Source organism: Tamandua tetradactyla, chromosome 12 (assembly GCF_023851605.1).
Source record: "Tamandua tetradactyla isolate mTamTet1 chromosome 12, mTamTet1.pri, whole genome shotgun sequence".
NCBI lineage: Eukaryota > Metazoa > Chordata > Mammalia > Pilosa > Myrmecophagidae > Tamandua > Tamandua tetradactyla.
Window position 1 is genome coordinate 11,314,518 of NC_135338.1, and position 22,117 is coordinate 11,336,634.

Sequence of the window (22,117 nt, forward strand, 5' to 3'; positions counted from 1 at the left end):
ATGTCTTTCTAGATGGTAATGATTATTTTTAGAAACATAACCACAATTTGATTATCACACGTAAGAAAAGTTAGCAAATAAAAGTTAGCAATAAGTCCTTAACCATATTAAAAAATATAAAATATGTTACAGATATCTATTCACTACTAATTATTTAGTATGCATCTCTAAAATGACATTTTCTTACCTATAGTAAGTAGCACTACCACAAACTAAACTAACAGTAATTCCTTATAGCGTCTAATACCTAATCCATATTTATATTTCTCTAGTTGTCTCAAATGTCTGGTTTTGTTAAAATCAGAATCCACTTAAATCCACACATTGTATTCATCTGGCATGTCTCTTAAGTCTTTTTTATTCTAAAATAATCTTTTCCACCATGATATTCTCTCTTTTTTTGTTAATTTTTTTATTAATTTAAGAAAACAGACAATACACTTAGAACCACCAACAATGGCTGTCTTAGTTAGCTTAACCATAGGCATCATTAAATAAAGTATCCATATATCATTGTAAAGTCTGTATTTGCACAGTAAGTTTCATAAACCAATTTAAAATTAAGGAAAAAGTCTACATATTCGGATAGCAAAGTTCTTAAATGCTAAGTATTAAACACTGACTTAGGTACCATTTGATCAGCTGTCAAAACTATGAGTGTTCCTAAAATATCAGATAGAAAGTTCTTACAAGTAGCTGCATGGCGATAGTAATGACCTGTGTTACTAAATATTTTCCTAATTTCAGGAAAATATAAAGAATCAAATATTTTTACAATTAATATATGGAAATTTTAACCACCTAAAATGAATATCTAAGTTAGCTTATCTGTAGGCATATTAAAAAAAAATCCAAGTAATCATTGTAAAGCCTGTTTGTGCAATATATTTCATAAACCAATTTAAAGTTAAGCAAGGAGGGAAAAGAATCTGTAAATACAGGTATCAGAGTTACTTGAATTCTAAATACTAAACAGTATCTTAAATACCATTGGATTAACTATCAAAACTGTGTGCATTCCATGATATACTCTTATTCCAGAGCCTGGTCCACTTGTCCTGTAGAGTGTCTGCCTTCCGAATTTGTTCATTCGTCTTGCATGGTGGTGCTCTCCTTCTCGGGATATCCGACTGACTTGACTAGATCTAAAAGCTTGATAAGGTTAAGGTTAAATGTTTTTGACAAGTTTAGTTCGTAAGGGTGCTGTGGTCTTTACATTTCATCAAATGAGGAGGGAGTCCATATCTTGTAATCCCACAGTTACTGATTCTGGGGTTGTGACAGCAGGGTCGTGGTTTTCAAAAGCAAAAGAACCATCTCTTTTTTATTATAAGGGATACAATTAAGCCCAGAAAGCTTTGACTTGTCTAAGAGGATATGGGAAGTTAGTGACCTGTCTGGCTTGATGTGTTCCTCAACCTCTTATTTCATCTTACTTTCTGCTATGCACAGCTTCGTGTTTGTGTTCTTGCTAATTTTAAATATCTGATTTGCTGATGATTTTCTAAAGTGGACATCAAAATGATTTAGTATCTTAAGGTAGTCCAAAAATAGTAGACAAACAATAAACAAATTATCGACTTGCATTTAAGTATACAAATTTTAAGTGGTACACAAGTCCTTGGTTCTGCGAGGAAGCTTTAACTTTTCTGTTTTTCTGTGACATACCCAACTTTCAGGTTTTACTTAACTTTTTTCTTCTGCTGACTAGCAAGATAATAAGATAGAACTCTCAGACTTCAAAAGCTTAGTGCTAATAGATGAAAAATCACTACGGATTACCAGGTCAGTTATGAAAGTGTATAGTAAACATAAGATGAACAGTGAAATAAATGTTGGCAAGCCATGATGCAATTAAGTCTGCCATTTTGTAATGGGTTAATTGATCACCTAGAAATGACCATTTACTTTAATAGCCTTTTATAGAAAACTGTTTTCTCATACTTAAAATTTACCTCAAAAGAGGTAACATTTATTATTTGTGTCAGTCAGGGTTTTCCAGAGAAGTGGAATCAGTGGGATATATATAAATTTGTCTAGCAGGATATATATATATATATATATATATATATAAAGAAATTTATTACAAGAGATTGGCTCATGTGATTGTAGGAGTTGGCACATACAAAATTTGTAGGGTAGGTCTCTGGCTAGAAATTCATTCCAGTAAGGTAAAGTTGAAAGTTTTGAGCCTGAATTCCCTAGGAAAAGCTGGCAGACTGGAAATTCCAGTAAGAATTGACTTTGAAGTCCTGAGGGCAGAAATTCCTGGACCTCTAGAACCTTCAGCTGTTAAGACTTCCACCTGATTGGCGAGGCCCACCCACGTAGAGGGTGAGCTCCTCTACTTACCATCAGCTGACCGTAGGTGTTCATCCGACCTGTGAAATACCCCCACGCTAGCAGCCAAGCCAGTAGTTGCCTGAACAACTGGACACCCCAACCTTGCCAAGACGACACCTAAAATTAGCCATCACACTATTAGATATTAATCGTTGACCTTTAAGCATTATAGAAATAGCTTTGCCTAGTAGTAGAACCTGTAGGAACGTATTTTTTAGGATCCAGGTTCTTGTCAAGTCATAGTGGTAGCTACATCCTCTTCTTTCCTATAAAGAAGGTAGAGCTATACAGCAGCTCGGAAATGGGACAGTCAAGCATTGCAAAGGGCATGGAAGCCTTCTGTGCAACAGGGCCCCATGGTGGGGTTTTTAAGGCCACTGTGATGAGTGAAATGGCAATATTCATATTTAGTTTCTTGCCCTTCAAAGGTGGTTTTCCATAACACCTTTTAAATATTTTTATGGCAGCATTTGAATTTTCTTGAGTCTATTTCCCCCTTAATAGAGGAAAGACTTTCATATTTATAGAGTTTAACTTCACCGGGAAACAGTATGCCTATATTATAAAATTTGTCATTTAATTAGTAGACTTAATCTCATATTTCCTTTTTACTATATTCATGTAATTTTTTTTGAAACCAGGTCATGTAATTTTTAAAATGCTTATATAACTGCTTGATTTTCTAAGTCATACAGCTGCTAGACTTTTTTAAAGGGAAATTTTCATTGTGATAAATTGCATACAAATATATTTTTTCTATATTTCCTTATTCTGTCATGAAGGAACAGCACATTTTCGCTTCACTGATTATTTCTCTCTCTTCTCTGAAGGTCCACATTGGTTATCTTCCTAACAAGCAAGTGCTTGGCCTCAGCAAGCTCGCAAGGTAAGTATGATTGTGTGGTGAATAGTAAAATGGTTGGTCGGATCTGCCCCTGCACGGTGAGATTCTCATCAGGCTTCCTCTCTTACGGACCTTTCTTGGAAATCCCATTGCTACTAAAATGTATAGTTTCAGAGGCAAACAGACTTAGAGAGCCTGCAACACAAATGCCCTTTTTTCTCGCTCTTCAATTGCCTACCTCCACCCCCACCGCCCACCCCTTCTTCTAGCAGGCACATCCTTCTCAGTAGAGCCTTCGCTTATTGGAGAGGATCCGGGGTTACATTCAGTCCAGTTCCTCTCTTTAAAGGGTGAGTCGCCAACAGGGAGAGAACCCGGGCAGAGGTCTAACTGTACTGTTTCAGCCTTTTAACCAAAAGCCCGTCTGGGCCCCTAGCCTCAACTCTGCCTTCTGCTGTCCCTGCTTAACCCTGGGCATCTCTCCGGGGTCCTATGGAGCACTCAGTCTACTTCTACTTTCTTTGCCTCTCTGCAGACACAAGACCGTGCCTACCTCGGCATTGCTCAGCTCTACTCCAAGGCAGTGTTCTCACTCTATTCTTCTATTTCTCTCTTTTCTGCTAGTCTTCTTTTCTGTTCCTTATCCTTGAGGACTTATGCCTTTAAAAATTCCTGTTTGGCTGTTTTTTATTACATTTGGGTTTTGAGAAGGAAAGGTGATATATGTGTGTGGTCATCTGTATTTAATTGGAGGTGAACTCAAGGGTCAATGTTCATGTCTCCCTGATAGGTCCCAGCCACCAGTATTTTATTGCCTCTAATTATCCATTTTTGTAATAACTTCTTTGTATAACTTTAGTGAGTCCTGGGTGCTGGAGAAGTCCTGGGATGTGTACGTTTTAAGGGGCGGTGGTGGGGGGTTGAGAGTTAAAAATGAAATGAAAGGAGAGCTAATGAACACACAAACACCTCCCTTTTCATTTCAACAAGCCAAGTTAAGTTTGAATAATTTCATTGCGATTATAGTGACATTATCAAAATAAGAGTACATGAATCCTTTGTGACCAGCCATCTAGCCTGTGATATGAACTTGCTTCTTCTCGGTCAGGCCCTGGGACTGATCATGATGCAGAAAAAGTTCTTTCTCAGTGCTATGTCGGATTCTGTAAAAACCCCCCCAGCAATCTGAGAGCTGCTTTCCACAGCTGGTCCTTTTATATTTTCACTTCAACTTTCTCATTCATTCCTCTAGAGAATGGGGAGAAAGTGGGTAGAAGAGAGAAAATTCACTTTTTCCCAATTCAGACCTCATTCCTGCTTCCTAACCTTGCCACCAGACAGGGCTGTGTGTCACCACAAAAGGATGATATTATATCATGGCTAAAATCACTTCAGTGTAATAAGGCTCAACACAAATCCAGAAGTATCTTTGCTTCTTTCCATGATCTGTACCCAGTCGCAGTACCTTGGGGTGACTGAGAAGTGGGGAGAGAGGGGTGGTAGGAGAGGAGTCATTAATCCTGCTAGAATTTCTGTTAGGACTCCACTCTCCCCCTTCCAGTAACCTACTTTCACGTAATAGTAGTCAATTTTATATAAACTGTGAATAACTGTCTATACTAGTATTTGTTTTTCTTGCTGTTTTGCAATATGCAATCACAATCTAAGTTGAGAGTGCTTGCTGTGCTAACATAGCCTTAGGTCCAATGTCTTGGGACCCTCCCTTGCAGCAAGATTGCCAACCCTACACCTTTCCTGTATTGAAAATCTGACATTGCCGATGGCTGTAACAGATTGTCAATATGTGAACGTTACAATGGATAGTTTTCATGTTATAAGAACACATTAGGCCTTGGTCTCTAGAAGGCTTTCTCTAAAAGACCATACTGGGCATACCATTATGGAAAGTGGATTCTAGAGCAATCCAGTGAGAACATAGAATAAATGGCATCATGGGGGTAGGAAAGGAATAATCTTTGGCTAAGGAAAAGAAAATATTTCAAATAATTAAGCTTTTATGAAACAATACAAAGGGGTTGATTTTTAGCTTGGGGATTTGTCCTTCTACTAATAGGATTAGAAAAGAAACAGAAAACTAAACCCAAATCCTACTGTATGGCAGATATTTTATAAAACAACAACAAAACCACAAAGAATAGATCTGTTAAATGGACTGCTAATTCCTAATAAGAAAGAAGAATATTTGGGGAATAAAAAGTGATATTCAAAGAGAGCCGAATGTCTTAGCAAAACTTCACTGCTCATTTTAATCTTGAATGTGAGGTTTGTTATATACTTACCTTTAAACGAATGACCTTTCAATGCCAGTGAAGTCAAATATCAAACAGTAAGCCTTAAGTAACAAGAAAATGCCAGGAGTGAGTTGATCTGGTTCAACTCTAGTAGAATTCTAGAGTAAACTTAGTTTGAATAGAAATGCCTTTTGCTGCTGAAAATCCATTGCACTTGTATTAGATTTCTTACGTTAGAATACCCACAGGAACAGAATTAAATCTTGAATTTAGCATTGTTGTAGCGCCCCCTTGGGGTAGCTGTGGCTAACCTGATCATTGGGTACCTACTGTGCGAGAGCACCACACCAGCTCCCCTGGCACTAACAGAGAAGCAGGACACAGCCTTACCCTCAGGAAACACCCACAGTTTGAGGCAGAAGTGCCTGGTTTGGAGCTCCGAGTCCAACCCCAGCACAGATGGCCGTGTGGTCTGGCAGGGTTGAAGAGACCCAGATGTGCAGGGATGAGTGGAATTTTAAACAAGGAGGAAATGCATCCGGGTGTAGTTAAAGTAGACACAAGGACAAATGAGAGAGTAGGAACAAGGCATACTCCAGTGAATAGGGGACTGGCCGGTGGTTGATGGAAATAAGACATTTAGGAAGGGGCGACTGGAGGTAGAAAGGTAGGGTGGATATTAGATAACACGGGGAATTTTCTTTTTCCTTTCTCTATCATAGAAGTAATACACAGGGGTGCAAGGGTAGTTCAGGGGTAGAATTCTTGCCTGCCATGCGGGAGACCCGGGGTCGATTCCTGGCCCATGCACCCCCCCCCCAAAAAACAAAACAAACAAGCAACCAAGGCTAAAAAAACAGGCACACAGAAATTCAACAAAGTGGTGCTGCATTTACGGGATACTCACATGGAAAAAGAATGAAATGTGACCCCTACCATACAGCATACAAAAACAAAAAGTAATATACTTATCAGTTAAACCTAAATACAAATAAGTAAATAAAATGAATGTTTTTCTCCCTATTTCCTTTCCCCAGAGTTAAAACTAGCAAAATCTAAAGATTGGATCATATCCTGTATTCTGTACTACATTTTTTTTTTTTTAATTGAAAGTGTCTTGAAATTCCTTGGACATCTTTCAGTCTAAAATGTTTAGGTTCCTTTTAATGAATACAGGGTATTTCTTTGATTAACATAATTCATTTAACCAGTCATTGAGTTAAAGTAGTTTGCAGTTTTTAAATAGTGCCAAAACAAGAAAAAAATACTTTGACAAATATATTTGCATATATTGTCTTTGCACACTTCAAGTCTATCCGTAAACTAAATTACTAGAGTGAAACTTACTGGCAGATGGGTAGCTGAATTTTTGATACTACCAAATGCCCTCTAGAGAGACCTCACAAGTTTATATTTTATTAATAAAGGGAATATGTTTCTCCACACTGTTGCCTCACTGGGTTTTCATCACAATTTAAAATCTTTGTCAAACTGATTAGTGAAAAATGGTGGTATCTATTTTTTTTAATTCACATTTCAGTGGTGTTGAATTTTATTCAGAAACTACCTGTTCCTACCTTTGCTAATTTTCCATTGAGTTGCTTGTCTCTTTATTACTGATTTACACGAGCTCTTTGAATGACAGAGCAGTTAGGTCTATTATTACAAACAATTTCCCCCAGCTTTTCATTTCTCTTTTGATTTTTGTTTCATAGAATTCTTCTTCCATGAAGAAATCTAAAACGTTTAGAGTGTGTGGACACAAACTCATATTTTTTAGTGCTTTTATAGCTTTATTTTTATATTTAAATCCTTGCTCCATCTGGAATATGTTTTGGGGCAAAGAGTGAGGGGGAACACTCGCTGGTTTCTGTTGTGTGCTCACTAACCTCCTAGAGCATCCTGCTTTCACCTTATTGCCACGCTGACTTCTTGTTATCTCACTGTTGTGCTCTGTTTGGGCTGTTCTTATCTTTCTCCTGAATGATAAATTAGGCTCCTAGCTCTTCCCTGCCTCTAATCTTTTAGGGTCCCTAAATATACCCTCATATCCTGCTAGGATGCTTTTTCTAAAATGGAATTGATCATGCCGCTCCCTTGGCAGCTTTCCACAGTATTTTTCTTTTTCTTCCCTAGTTTTTTTTTTTTGTTTTTTTGTTTTTTTAAGCAGGCAGAAAATTTATTAGACACACATGGAAGGAGACGTAAGGGCACTCTCACAAAGACAGAGGTGAGGGAGGGGCAAGAGGTCCTTCCTTAGCTTTTAAGTCAAAAACAAATTCAGGTACTTAAGTCCTACCCTGAACTAATTCCATCTCCTCCTGCTCATTTCATGTCCTTTCCTCTAGCTGTACTTGGAAACTTGCAGCCTGGTGTCAAGTTCGTTGCAAGTTATGTGAAGACACCCAAAATATTCCTAAGACTAATAAGGCGTAGGTTATACAATCCATGGTTTTTTCTTGCAGAAGTTTAGCCATGTTACTTTCCTAGTTGCCAAAAGGAAGAGGAGGATAAAGCAAAAGAACAAACAGAGAACCTGACAAAGATGATTTTATATGACCAGTGGATGAGCTATTTACATAAATATATCCAATGGGTTAAACAGTATTCAACCATGTCCCCTTTATTTAAAAAAAAATGCAAAAGTTAACAATGAAGCAAGGCAGAAGTTACTAAAGGAGGCAAAATGGGTCCTCTTATTGTAAGGAAGTTTACATTAAAAAGTTGAGCATATGCCCCAGAGATGGCAGAGAGCCCAGGTGCAGCCCCGGTGTTTGCAAAGGGTGGAGCTGAGAAAAAGATGGTCTCCCAGGGTCCCCCAAGATTGCATTTGGAAAGAGATGGGCCTCTCCATAGGCTGTTGGAAAAGGTGCAACTGCTGTTTTCTAAAGACCTGAGGATAAATGACTCAGACTTAGAAATCTAATGGAGTTTGCTCTACAGGTTTCTGAAACTGTTTGGGTCTGGTGATCCCTGTGTACCTTCCAGTTTCTCCCTATGGACATGGGAACATCTGTCCTATGATTGTCCCGCCTTTGTATGTTGGCAGCAGATAACTTGTTCTGAGTTTTACAGGTTCAGAACCAGAGGAGAATTTTGCCTTAGGACTGACCATGCCTGTAGCTGACTTTGTTGAGATTTTGTACTCTTTCTGACTTTGTATTGTATTTGTATTTTCGCTGAAATAGTTTAAGCCTTTGTTCTACTTTGCTAGCTTCCAGAAGGCAATTTACCAGAAATGAAGGCTTTTAAAAAGAGGAATTTAATAAGTTGCAAGTTAACAGTTTTTAGGGTGTGCAAATGTCCCACTTAAAGCAAGTCTATAGAAACGTCCAATCTAAGGCATCCAGGGAAAGATACCTTGATTCAAGAGGCCGCTGATGTACAGGGTTTCTCTCTCAACTGGAAAGGCACATGGTGAACATGGTCAGGGTTTCTCTCATGGCTGGAAGGGCACATGGCAAACACAGCGTCATCTGTTTAGCTTCCTCTCCAACTCCCTGGGAGGCATTTTCCTTCTTCATCTCCAAAGATCGGTAGCTGGCGGACTCTCTGCTTCGTGGTGCTGTGGCGTTCTCTGCTCTCTCTGAATCTCATGGCTTTCTCTTTTGTCATCTCTAGCTTTCTCCAAAGTTCTTTTAAAGGATTCCAGTAAAACCAATCAAGACCCACCTAGAATGGGTGGAGACATCTCCACCTAATCCAGTTTATCACGCACTCTTGAGTGAGTCACATCTCCATGGAGATAATCTAATTAAAGTTTCCAACCTATAGTACTGAATAAGGATTAGAAGAAATGGCTGTCTTTACAAAATAGGATTAGGATTAAAACATGGCTTTTCTAGGGTGCATACATCCTTTCAAAACAGCACAGCTTTTGTGATATTGTGACAGAATGAATGAATTTACATTTGGAAAGAGCATGTCTTTTTGGAGTCCAAAGGGTGGAATGTGCCAGTTTGAAACTGTCGTGTATCCCAGGAAAGCCATGCTCTTTAATCCTCATTCTATATTGCTGTGTGGAATCATTTTTATTGTTTCCACACAATTTGGGTGGTAACTTTCAGTTAGATGGCTTCCATGGAGATATCTCTTACCCATTCAAGGTAGGGTTGGTTACTAGGGTCCTTGAAGAGGGAACCATTTTGGAAAACGTGTTAGATCCAACAAAGTCAACACAGCCAGAGATGTGTGGAGGTACAGGAGAAAAACATCCCTGGGGAAGCCTTATGAAATGAGGAGAGAAAGCAAGTAGATGTTACCATGTGCCCTCCCAGCTGAGAGAGGTGTCTGGAAGCCAGAGACCCCAGCAGACACCAGCCAGGTGCCTTCCCAGCTGACACAGGGTTCCAGACAGCATCACCCTTTCTTGAGTGAAGGTAGCCTCTTGTTGGTGCCTTAATTTGGACATTTTCATGGCCTTACAACTGTAAATTTGCAACTTAATAAATTCCCTTTTTAAAAGCTATTCCATTTCTGGTATATTGCATTCCAGCAGCTTTAGCAAACTAAAACAATAACTATGTAATATTAATATTATGTTTAATATATGGATCAGATAATGACAGATATATTTCAAATGAAATACATTTTTTTAAAAGCTGTCATGTACTTTTATTTGCCAAATGAATTCAAAACAGAACATAAAAAACTGTCTGAAATACATAGAGAAACAAACCTGAAAGGAGTAGGAAGATTAATTATGTCTGACTCTTTGATTGAGATGGATAAAAAAATATATAAAAAGCAGAGTAGTAGAATTTCAATGAGAAGAGGTAGACAAAAAGAGTAATAGCATTTGTCAACAAACAAGCTTGAATTTAAGAAGAAAACTGAACATATTACGGTAGTATAAGAAAACTATAAATTAGTACAAAATGCTTACAGAAAATGTCAGTCATCTAGAAGCTTAATTCTTTTAAATTCCTATTGCTTAATAGAAAACAAGGATGCAAACTATATATCAATGTATGCAATCTAGAGTACAACTCTGTACTTTGGATGTAAATTTATAGCCACATATGCATTCATTATCAAATTCAAATAAGAAGCACAAACACTAAGCATTCAAATTTTTTAAGAAAAAAGAATTGCAAAGCAAGCATTATAGAACAATGAGAAAGAGCTAAGACAAAATTAAAAAAAAAATAGTTTAGAAAAACCATATAGGAATCACAAATCTAAAAGTTGAAAATCTTGTTTCATAGATTGGTAGGAAATCTAACTGGTTGGGGGGGAATATTAATATCTAGGAATGACATACTTAGCCAAAAATATTCTAAATACTTTAAAATATTTATTAAAAGTTAAAAAAGAAAGGTGGGGAGAGAAAGAATAAATCAAGACTTTGAAAACCCAGATAAACTAGTAACCATTAAAAAAAGTCAGATTATTGGTGGCAGGGGGTGGAGAAGGTGGGTTGAACCCAGTCAATTTTATAAGCATTTGTTCAAACTTTCAAGTAATCACTAATTCCCATGCTATATAAATAATTCAAGTATATAAAAAACCCTAGCAAGCTACGCAATTAATTTGATAAAGCTGCCTATTTCTGATGAATTCTGACAAAGCTGGCATTTAAAAAGTATAAGCTAATCTCACTTATGAATGTAGTTGTAAATACCCTATAAAGGTTTTAAAAAAAACCCACAAATCTAACAAACTAGTGGAAGTACTGTTCTCATCATGACTCCAAGACTGCATGCATGATTTCAATTAAACTTTTTGACAACTACTGATTGCGTGAGAATGGGGAAGTAGATGTTAGCCATATCCCTCTTGGTGAAACATACCAGGATAAACCGTTTTATACAGAAACCGTAAAGTGGTTCCAGTAAAAGTCCATAGGGATTAGTCAAAGTCTGGCCTCTTTTAACCAAACCCCACACCCCAAATCAGGGGAGATACTTGCCTATTTGCCTTATATTGGGGAAGGCAAAAAAAAAAAAAAAAAAAGAAAGAATCCCCAGGCATGTATTCATGAAGGCTTGGGGTCAGAATTCACATTTCCTGTGTGGTTTTAAAGAAAAGCCAGGGCAGAGACTTACAGGGAAGATGCTGGATGAGGGAGCTCCGGGGCAGAACTGTCTGAAACAGTGACTTTGAAACTCCAGAGGCCAAAACACTGCACAGCATCCAGGCGAGAATGGGAAGAAGAGGCTGATAAATTATGATAAAGAACTCTAGAGTGCTTTCTCTGCACGGCAGCTACTGGCGCCCTTCTCCCATTCTCAAGGCAGGCTAGCACAGGGCCCAGTCTCTGACCAGCAGCTACTGCCAGAAAGAGACATAGAAATCCTCTTCCCCAAGAGGAGGGATGTGCATAGCCCATCACTGACCAAGGGCTTTGATGAGCACATTTGGATGGCTGGATACTGGCTCTGAGGACAGCTATTATCAGCCCACCTGGGACAGAGGCGGCACAGAAACAACAGAGAGTTGTTTCAACTCTCCCAGGATAGGGACAAAGGCAGTGGAGATTTAAAGACGCAGGGTGTCCTCAGGGCTGCAGGGGACAGTTAGCTGATACCCTGCCCTTGCTGGACAGGCCAGGAAAGCTCAGCTTTGGTGAGCCATCAGAGAAGCATTTGGCACCCATCCTGACCTCCTCCTCCAGGCAAAAGCAGTGAGACACAACGAAAGGAGTGTAAAAAACAATAGACATGGAGAGTCTGGGACAAAAGTCTGCTGACTTCAGATACCCTGGAAACAGAGAAGATGACCAAACTGTAAACAAAACAAAGCAGAGGGCCAGTAAGACAGGAAAAGCTGCATACTGTATTCGCCTTAGGCAGACCTTTCTGATAGGAGGGCCAAAGGTCAAGTAAATCTCTATCTTATCACCAGCTGGCATAAAACAACAATACCACCCCCCACCCCCCCAACCCCCCCACCCCCGTCTACGTGGGACATGACTCCCAAGGGTGTGGACCTTCCTGGCAACGTGGGACAGAAATCCTGGAATGAGCTGAGACTGAGCATCAAGGGATAGAGAAAAACCCTAGAATGAGCTGAGACTTAATGTCAAGGGATTGAGAAAACCTTCTCGACCAAAAGGGGGAAGAGGGAAATGAGACAAAGTGTCAATGGCTGAGAAATTCTAAACAGAGTCGAGAGGTTATCCTGGAGGTTATTCTTAGGCATTGAGTAGATATCACCTTGTTATTCAAGATGTAATGAAGAGGCTGGAGGGAACTGCCTGAAAATGTTTCCTGAGGATGATTGAATAATGATACAGCTTTCAGAATGTGACTGTGTGATTGTGAAAACCTTGTGTCTGATGCTCCTTTTATCTACCTTGTCAACAGACGAGTAGAACATATGGGATAAAAATAAATAATAGGGGGAACAAATGTTAAAATAAATTTAAAACAACAACCACAACCACAACAAAAAAAACCCAGATATCCAGGGAGTAAATGCCAGAGTTAACACTTTTTTTTTTACATGGGCAGGCACTGGGAATCAAACCCGGGTCCTCTGGCATTGCACGCAAGCATTCCTGCCTGCTGAGCCACTGTGGCCCACCCACCAGAGTTAACACTTTAAAATCCTAAAGGAACAGTATGCAATAAAAGAATACAAAACAAAGAAATAGGAAATGATGTCCCATCTAAAGGAAGAAGATAAAAATCCAGAAAGCATCAATGAAGAAGAGAATGTGGATATACCAAACAAAGTTTGAAAAAAATTATCTTAAGCTTAAAGAGATGAAGGAAAGTATATAGAGAGAACTACAGGATATGAGGAAAACAATGAATGAATAATATGAGAGTCTAAGTAAAGAGATGGAAATTTGAAAAAGGAACCAATAGAACTACTGGAATGGAAGACCACAATAACTGAAATGAAAAATACCCAGGGAGGTTTCAAGAGCAGAATGGAGCTGGCCGAAGAAAGAATCAGTGAACTTGTAGACAAGAGACTTGAAATGAGTCAGGCTGAGGAGCAGAAAGAAAAAAGAATTACTAAAAGTGAAAATGCAGAGGACAGCTATGTGACACCATCAAATGCATCAATATTCACATTATGAGAGTCCTATAAGAAGACAGAATGGGGCAGTAGGAATATTCTGATGAAATAATATGATTACTTAGAATATTTGGTGTTTGACCTAAATTTGATGACTTCAAAGCTTTACAATTATATTACTTACACCTCTAGTTGTGTTTCTCCTAAGTGAACTTTATACTTGTTGGCCTGCTAGTTTCTCTCTTTTGGGAGAAAAGGAAGCACCACTGTGGGCAGTGGTTGGTGGTGTACTTTAGATATTCCCTTCTCATATTTACCTGTGGTTCTTGTATCTATTCTGTCTGTTCCTCTGTGCATTTATCCCCCTTCCCCAAAAAGTGCTCTTTGTGTTGTGAAGAAGTCTTCAAGATTTCACTTCAAACAACTTATGATTAACTAAAACCATTCTTTCATTTCTAGAATTGTAGAAATCTACAGCAGAAGATTACAAGGTAAACTTTTAAAATCTTGCAGAAAAATCAAAGATTGTATTTTTTGTTTTTCTTATTGCAAATACATAAATATACTATATCAAAATCACAGCCTTATAGGAATATAAAGTAGAAACAAAAAGTCTGCTGTGTTTCAAGTTCCCAGAAGAAATCACTGTTATATTTGCACATTCTGTCACATTTTTTTGATGTATGTACCCAACCTTTAAAAATCTATTTATTTTCATTTATGTTTAAACAGAAAATTGGCTCATGTTACACATACTGGACTTTAGTTTCTTTTTTTCCCCTACTTTTTTTCTCTTAAAAATTTAAGCCCTTTTTTCCCGTACACACATAACTTTCTCTTTTATTTTGATGGATACTTAGTATTCCTTTGAACTGCTGTACCACGGATTGATTTAACTGATCCCTGCTCTGATAAGACATTTGTGGATTTTTTTTCAGTTTCCAAATAAATATAATGCTGCAGTGAAAATTCTGGTGTATGCTCAAAAGACAAGTTATTTTATTCAGCATAGGAGCTACGTTATTTAGGTTAAATAGTTTATTTCCAACATTGCTCTAAATATAATCCAGTAGTTGAATTTTAGCCCCTCTCTTAATTCTGTTTCAAGCTATTTATTTGCTCTGTCTCCACGGGTGTACTTGTTACCAGTAGCCTGTCGGTCTTATTTCACGGGCAGAAACGATTGGGATTAATCCTTCCCCAAGTTTTGTGGAGGCTTCTGGGGTTCCTGAAATCTCTTCAGCACCTGCATTGCAGGTGAAACTTAAACAGGGTCCTCCTTGTGGTCCGTGAGCAAACAAACAGAATGGTAAAAGCTAATATGTCTTGTGAATTAAATCTCATTGAAGTTTGCTTTTTAGAGTTCACGTATTCTAGAGACCAAAAAAAAAAAGCTTTTAGATATTTATTTGTATCAGACTCTTAAACTGAATTTCTTGTCACATCCCCAGTTCAAGAGCGTCTTACCAAACAAATTGCTGTAGCAATCACAGAAGCCTTGAAACCTGCTGGAGTTGGGGTGGTGGTTGAAGCAACGTAAGTTTGTATCTGCCTTTAATAGCAGCACAGTGGTGCAGGAAAAATGATCTCACTATTCAATGCTGCTCACTTTTTCTAGCAGCAGTTAATGCCAGACAATTGATGGTAGCTGTTGGTTTCCATCTCTGAGCCCCCTTTTTACAAACTTACTTACTGTGTTGCTAATATAGGAATCACCAAGTACTGATAAATTGACACCGTTGGTAACTGTGCCCTAAGATAAATCTTTTTGCCCGCTTTTAATAACAGCTGTCTACTCCTTTAATCTGGATGTGCTGTCTTGTTTTGTAGACACATGTGTATGGTAATGCGAGGGGTACAGAAAATGAACAGCAAAACTGTGACCAGCACGATGTTGGGTGTGTTCCGGGAAGATCCAAAGACTCGGGAGGAGTTTCTAACTCTCATTAGAAACTGAACTGCGGTGCCTGCCATGTGGTTTGCGGATCATACTGCCAGTTGCACTGTTTGGTCTTAATTGTTTGTACATCCTATTTTTGATTGTTACGGTGTGAACTGTACTCCTTGTCTCTAATTGTGCTTAAGAATTATTTATAGCAAATCAAAATAATAATTTATAAAGGGGTGAACCTTCTACTTTATTCTTGCCACATTTGAGTGGTGACATTAAAGTGAACTGCCAATAGTATAAGTTATATACACAAAACCACTGCCATTCAGATAACCTTAGGGTGCTGGGAAGGGAGAAGAATTCATGTATTTTGTTGGGATGTATGGCGATTTGATTCATAGCATAGGAATGCTGGGAATGGGAGAGAACTAAGGTCCATATACTGTTTTTCCCTCCCCAAACAAAAATGGTGGAGTGCTGAAAGCACTTCATTTATATATAGTATGAAGCACTGCTTTCTGAATTCTAAGTTCAGTGGGTTCTGTTTTAATCATGTGTAAGCCAACAGTGACACTTTATTTTTTACATATTTATTTTTAAAATATCGAGTCATAATGTTAGTCACTAGTGGGAGGTGGTGGGGAATCTGTGCTTCAGATTTTACTATGAGTTAAAAAGGCACATTTCTACCTTCTGTTCTTTTGCCCTACCTTCTTTTCTTTTTAAATTCAAGTACAGGAAATTAGTTTCTAGAGTTGTTTACAACTAGTTTATTCTCATGTCGACATACAGGCATTTGGACCTTGAGCGCTCTGTGCCTTGAGGAGAATATTGCACCTTTTGAGTGTACACATCTTTGCCTTTTTTAAAAAGCCATTATTTTATAAGACTTAGTATAGACACTGCAAATAACTAGTCCTCATAGTTTTACTTTTAGAAGTTTCTTGGGGGACCTACTTTGTATGTTCCGTTTACATGCCTCAAAACTTTCTTTTTTGGTTTTATCAAATATTTTTCTAAGTTTCTCCAGAAAATTTTAGAAGTGTCCTTTATGTTCGGGTTCAAGAACCATCGTGTCTGTGAACGTGAGAGACTGAAGCATGAAATAACTGTGGAGGCTGTTTCGTGAGCCTTGTCCAGTGTTGTAATGAAAGCTGCTGTTGGTATCTGTGATATGCACCGGGAAACCTGCAGCTAGTTTTCCACATGGTCCATGAGGGTTTTGTTTTCAATGTCAACTCTGTGTGGGTGGAATAGGTATTTGAGTCTAGGAAGTTGTTGCCTTATTAATCAATATCGTTAAATTTCCTTCACGGGGGCAGTGTGGGCCAATTAAAACAAAACAATCCCCACCCCCATGCACAGTTATTTCATAGAGAAGTCTCTTATTTGATTGACATCATGGTCTTCAAATTTATCCCATTACCTTAAGAAAAACTAGCAACATTTGACTTAATTTTGGTTGTCCTATGTCAGTCTTATCTCTGATAGGTTGGTACCATTTGACTTATGATGGGGCAAGATGGCAGAAATGTTTTTTTGTTTGTTTGTTTTAATTCTTCCCAATTTCTAATATTTCCTAGTTTTTCTGTATTTGAGTTTCTAAAGTATAGTGGTGGTTGATTTTGAATACCTTTTTTAATCTAACCTCGTATAATCATTATGCTGCTTGATATTTAGACACTTAGAGATACAATTCTAAGCACTCAAGTCATGGTTAGTATTTTAAAGTAAAAACAGGTGAACTTGGAGAACCAAAGAAATTGTTAGCTGTAGATTCATCTCTCTGAGATCATTTGTATTCCTTTTTAACAACTGTTTGTTCTAACATTCCCTAGAAGTCTTTCCAAAGAGGTTGAATGTGTCCACAGGCTGTTCTCTTATTAGTAAATGCAAAGTAATTGCCTTGTCTGTTTTACTGTGGTCTGTAATATTTCAAACTTACCTTTTCATATCTATGGACTTGAGTCAGTTCGGGGGAATTTTTAAGAATCTGATGCATTTAAATGTGCCACTCAAATTGTTTGAATGTTATGTGTGCATATGTATGTACCTGAAGTTGGTTCTATTTAAATTATTAAAGTGTTATGACTTTGCTCTTGTGAAAGTAGTTTCTGTTTCAATCTCCAAAATGCATGTCTCATGTTATTTTCACGTTAGTCTGTTTTAGCAAAGATACCATTCATAAGGGCATCTTCCACCCCTCAAGCTTATAAATCAGTCCCAGTGGCAATACAAAGCAGTCCTGGCTCTGGCAGTTTCTCTGCTGTGGTTTGTGTATTGCTCTCCTCACCCTCCTGCGGGGGAAGGGAAGGGAAGGGGAGGGGATGTATGGGGTCGGGTGAAGAATCCAAGGGGCCCTCATGTTCCTGCTTGCCTTAAGCCTAAGTTTAAATAGCTGCAGCCTCCTGAGAACTGGCGCCTCTTTCTTTGTGGAGGCAGAAAGAGCGCTGGGCAGGGGGCAGTGCCACTGCACGGGCGTGAGCGGGCAACGGTTTCCTCCCTCTTTTAGAGAAGAGCCCTAAAAGAAGTTGGCAAAACTTCCAAGTGGGTGCAGTGGGCTGGGCTGCCTCTTCTACGTTGTTGCCCAGTGACCTTGTCATTCCCCTGGTGGCAATCTTGTGCAGCTTCCCTGCTCCCTCTGGGCAGTGGCGCCTGCTCTCACTGCGTGTCCGTGTGTCCAGGTGCCCTGTGAACTGCTGAGTGGCAAATCCAATGATCCAAACTAGGAATGCTTACTGCCAGGAAACAGCCCTTAAATCAGGACTCAGGTGTCAGTAAGCCATGAGCTGCTTAGCTATGTTCAAGGTGCTGCCTCTGGGTTTTTTCACTGATACTGATTGGCCAGAGATCCTTGTTTTGCCACTTAGTGGAAAAGCGGCTGTGAGTACTGAAGGTTTTACAGGCTTTCTACCAACCTAAAGCTCCAAGGTTTACTATAACGGGCTCTTACCTTCCTGCTGATGGTGAGAAGAGAGAATCCCAATAGACAAGTTTAGGGCGAAGTGTGAATACCTGACAGCACCAATCCTCCCAGAGGTACCTTATTTTTCTTTCAATTTATATTATGGAAAAATAAGGCATACCACAGTAGAGAGACTAGCATAATGAACCCCTATGTACTCATCACAGCTTTAGTAGTTCTCAACCCCTGCCCTACTAATTTTCTGTTCCCACCTTCACTAGATTATTTTGAAGCAAATTCCAGATATCGTTCCATTCATAAATATTTCAGATTATCTAAGAGAAGAGGACCGGTGTAAAAAAATAATCAGATGCCATTATCATACAAGAACTTCTTTGATATAAAATATCCAATCAGCATTCAATTTTCTCCTACTGTCTTTATTATTAATGTATATTTGAATCGAGGTACAAATGAGGTTCAATCATTGCAATTAGTTTCTGTGTTTAAATCTCTTTAAAGCTGTAAATTCACCTCTGCCTCCCTCCCATCTTTTCCTTACAATTCGGCAATTTTCCTTTCAGTTTATTTTGACCTGTGGTTAGCCCCAAGAAATGCCCAACTTCTGTCATGTCTGTTGCTGTCTGAATAAAGTGGCTAAGCAGAGGAAACAAGGGTTGTTCTGTGCTGCAACACTTGTCTGTACCCACCTTTGAGGCAGCCCAGGCTGTACCTGCTTTTGCCTTTAGCCCTGTCTTCTTTCTTTTATGCCTCAGAGCCACCCTTCTGTGTTAGCAACAGAGTCGATTCTTTTTTTCCTGAATCTGTCCTTTCTGAACAGGCTTCGGTTTTAAAACATCTACCAAGTGGCTTCCTTGGTTTCGACTTGGTAGGTTCCCTGGCTGCCAAGAATTTCGTTGACGTGGAGGGTTATTACAGGATTGGAAACAGTGATTCCAACAAGACTTGACATCACTTTGACAGTCTGCCCCTGGGGAATTCCAAGGTTTGCATTGGACTGTAGGAGTCCTTGGATTTTCCCCACTCCACGTCACACCACTTCTTCATTTCCATTTCTACAGCCCTCTGAGTAAAACTCTGGCCAGGGCTAACCTGGAATGAGGAGCTTCTTTTATTTGGTGGGACGGTGTGGTTACTTGTTTACCAGTTCTATTGGGAAAACTCCTAGCACATACTCACACAGCCCTGATGCATCCATCCACTGGTCCTCTTATTTCTACATTCTCCTGTTTGGTTTGAGCAATGTACCCACAATGCTGACCTTTTGGAGAAGGGCTTTAACTTCTGGAACTGTGCTGCCGAGAGAAATGTGGTTTGACTGTTGGTAAGTGTTGAGAAGGCTGTGTGAGGGAGTCCTTTGATGAAATGCCTGGGCTTGTGGGGAAACTTCCCCTGAGGCTGTCACAGTTTAGTTGATTTTCTCCTGATTTTAGAATGTGATTTTCTTCTCCCTCCTTTTGCTGGATTCTTTCACATTTGAAAATGTGCTAACCAAATAGATTACCTGAGTTTTTTTTTTTCTAATTTGTCTTTTTGTGGGATTTCCCATTACATCCACGAATGCTTATTTTTATAGTCATATTCTATCTTGACTAGTGCAGTTCTTTATGGAGATTTTTTTCTTTGCAGGGCCATTTCCCTTTTGAGGCCTAGGGTTAAATTGAATAGGAAAGAGAAAAGCTAGTGAGGGAATATCAATTCAAAACCATTCTGACTGTCAGGGACAAAATGTTTTTATCTTGGAAAATACCTTTAACCAGGGACAGGGAATCTCAGAGCAAAATTTTTCACTTAGAGTTTCATGTTACTTAGAGTCCCAAAAGTTGTTCAACAGGCTTGCCGCCAGAACACAGGTGTGAAAACCATCACTCTATCTTAAGCCAAAATGGGAAAGGAAAAGACTCATATCAACATTGCCATTATTGGACACGTAGATTTGGGCAAGTCCACCAAGACTGGCCACCTGATCTACAAATGTGGTGGAATCGACAAAAGAACTATCAGAAAATTTGAGAAAGCGGCTGATGAGATGGGAAAGGAGTCCTTCAAGTATGCCTGGGTCTTGGACAAACGAAAAGCTGAATGTGAGTGTGGTATCACCATTGATATGTCCTTGTGGAAATCTGAGACCAGCAGGAGCTATGTGACCATCACTAATGCCCCAGGACACAGAGATTTTATTAAAAACATGATCACAGGCCCACCTCAGGCTGACGGGGCTGTCCTGATTGTTGCTGCTGGTGTTGGTGAACTTGAAGCTGGTACATCCTAGAATGGGCAGACCCAAGAGCGTGCCCTTCTGGCTTACACACTGAGTGTGAAACAACTAATAGTTGGTGTTGACAGAATGGATTCCACTGAACCACCTTATAGCCAGAAGAAATACGAGGACGTCGTGAAGGACGTCAGCACCTACTTTAAGGAAATTGGCTACAACCCTGACACAGTAGCATTTGTGCCAATTCCTGGTTGGAATGGTGACAACATGCTGGATCCAAGTGCTACCATGCCTTGGTTCAAGGGATGGAAAGCTACCCGTAAGGATGGCGATGCCGGTGACACCATATTGCTTGAAGCTCTGGATTGCATCCTGCCACCTCCTCCTCCAACTGACAGGCCCTTGCATCTGCCTCTTCAGGATGTCTACATGATTGGTGGTATTGGTTCTGTGCCGGTGGGCCGAGGGGAGACTGGTGTGCTCAAACCGGCATGGTGGTCACCTGTGCTGCAGTCAGCGTTACAACGGAAGAAAAGTCTGTTGAAATGCACCATGAAGCTTTGGGCTCTTCCTGGGGACAACATGGGCTTCAAGGTCAAGTATGTGTCTGTAAAAGATGTTCATCATGGTAATGTGGCTGGTGACAGCAAAAGTGACCCACCAAAGGAAGCAGCTGGCTTCACTGCTCAGGTGATGGTCTTGAACCATCCAGGTCAGATCGGTGCTGGCTGTGCCCCTGTGCTGGGATGTCACACATCTCACACTGCCTGCAACTTTGCTAAGCCAAAGGAGAAGATGGATCACAGTTCTGCTAAGAAGCTGGAAGATGACCCCGAGTTCCTGAAGTCTGGTGATACTGCCATTGTCGGTATGGTCCCTGGCAAGCCCATGTGTGTTGAGAGTTTCTCTGTCTTCCTCTGGGTTTGCTTCTGGGGCCCATATACTCCCTACCCCATCCCCACCCCCCCAAAATAACCTCAACAAATGGTGCTGCAATAACGGGATAGTAGCATGAAAAAAAAATGAAATGTGATCCCCACCATACAGCATACAAAAGAAAAAAACTAAATGTAACCCATCCAAAATGCAGCACACTCAATTTTTTGTTTTCTTTTGTTACTGGAGCCCTATGAGACAGACAGTTGCTGTGGGTGTCATCAAGGCAGTGGACAAAAGGCTGCTGGAGCTGGCAAGGTCACCAAGTCTGCCCAGAAAGCTCAGACAGCTAAATGAATATTACCCATAACACCTGCCACCCCAGTCTTCCTCAGCGGTAGAAGTATGGTCTCAGGACTGTTTGTCTCAATTGCTGTTTAAGTTTGATAGTAAAAGATTGGTTAATGATATCAATGCATCATAAAACCTTCAGAAGGAAAGGAATGTTTTGTAGACCATTTATTTTTGTGTGGTTGTTTTAAGTAATTAATTTTTAAAAGTAGTACTTTTTAAATGAAAACACCAAAAATCTGTTACAGAATTTTGAGGCCCATTAAAACAAAGTTTAGTGGGGGTGGAGTGGGGTGTGTGATTCACCCATAAGGTGCCCTTATCCAAATCTTATTTGACCTTGTCTTGCTTAGCAGTTGTCAAATCATCTTTTGAAGGGGTGCGGGGAGGGTGGCTTCTTATGACAATGGCTGAATATTTTGTTGAAAGAACTACATAAACTTTA

General features: G+C 39.5%; 1 protein-coding gene and 1 pseudogene across 1 annotated transcript in view; both read left to right on the top strand.

The window, feature by feature from the left end:
* The window catches only part of GCH1 (GTP cyclohydrolase 1), a 72,323-nt gene extending 54,926 nt beyond the window's left edge, over positions 1–17,397 (top strand). Inside the window, exons 3-6 of the mRNA XM_077122582.1 lie at positions 3,174–3,229; positions 13,870–13,901; positions 14,862–14,946; positions 15,241–17,397. Of these exons, the coding sequence (XP_076978697.1) occupies positions 3,174–3,229; positions 13,870–13,901; positions 14,862–14,946; positions 15,241–15,367 (300 nt within the window). The 3' untranslated portion in view covers positions 15,368–17,397. The remainder of the gene's footprint in view (positions 1–3,173; positions 3,230–13,869; positions 13,902–14,861; positions 14,947–15,240) is intronic.
* A 2,575-nt stretch (positions 17,398–19,972) lies between these two features.
* On the top strand, positions 19,973–21,812 carry LOC143651219 (elongation factor 1-alpha 1-like; annotated as a pseudogene).
* Positions 21,813–22,117: the final 305 nt, after the last annotated feature.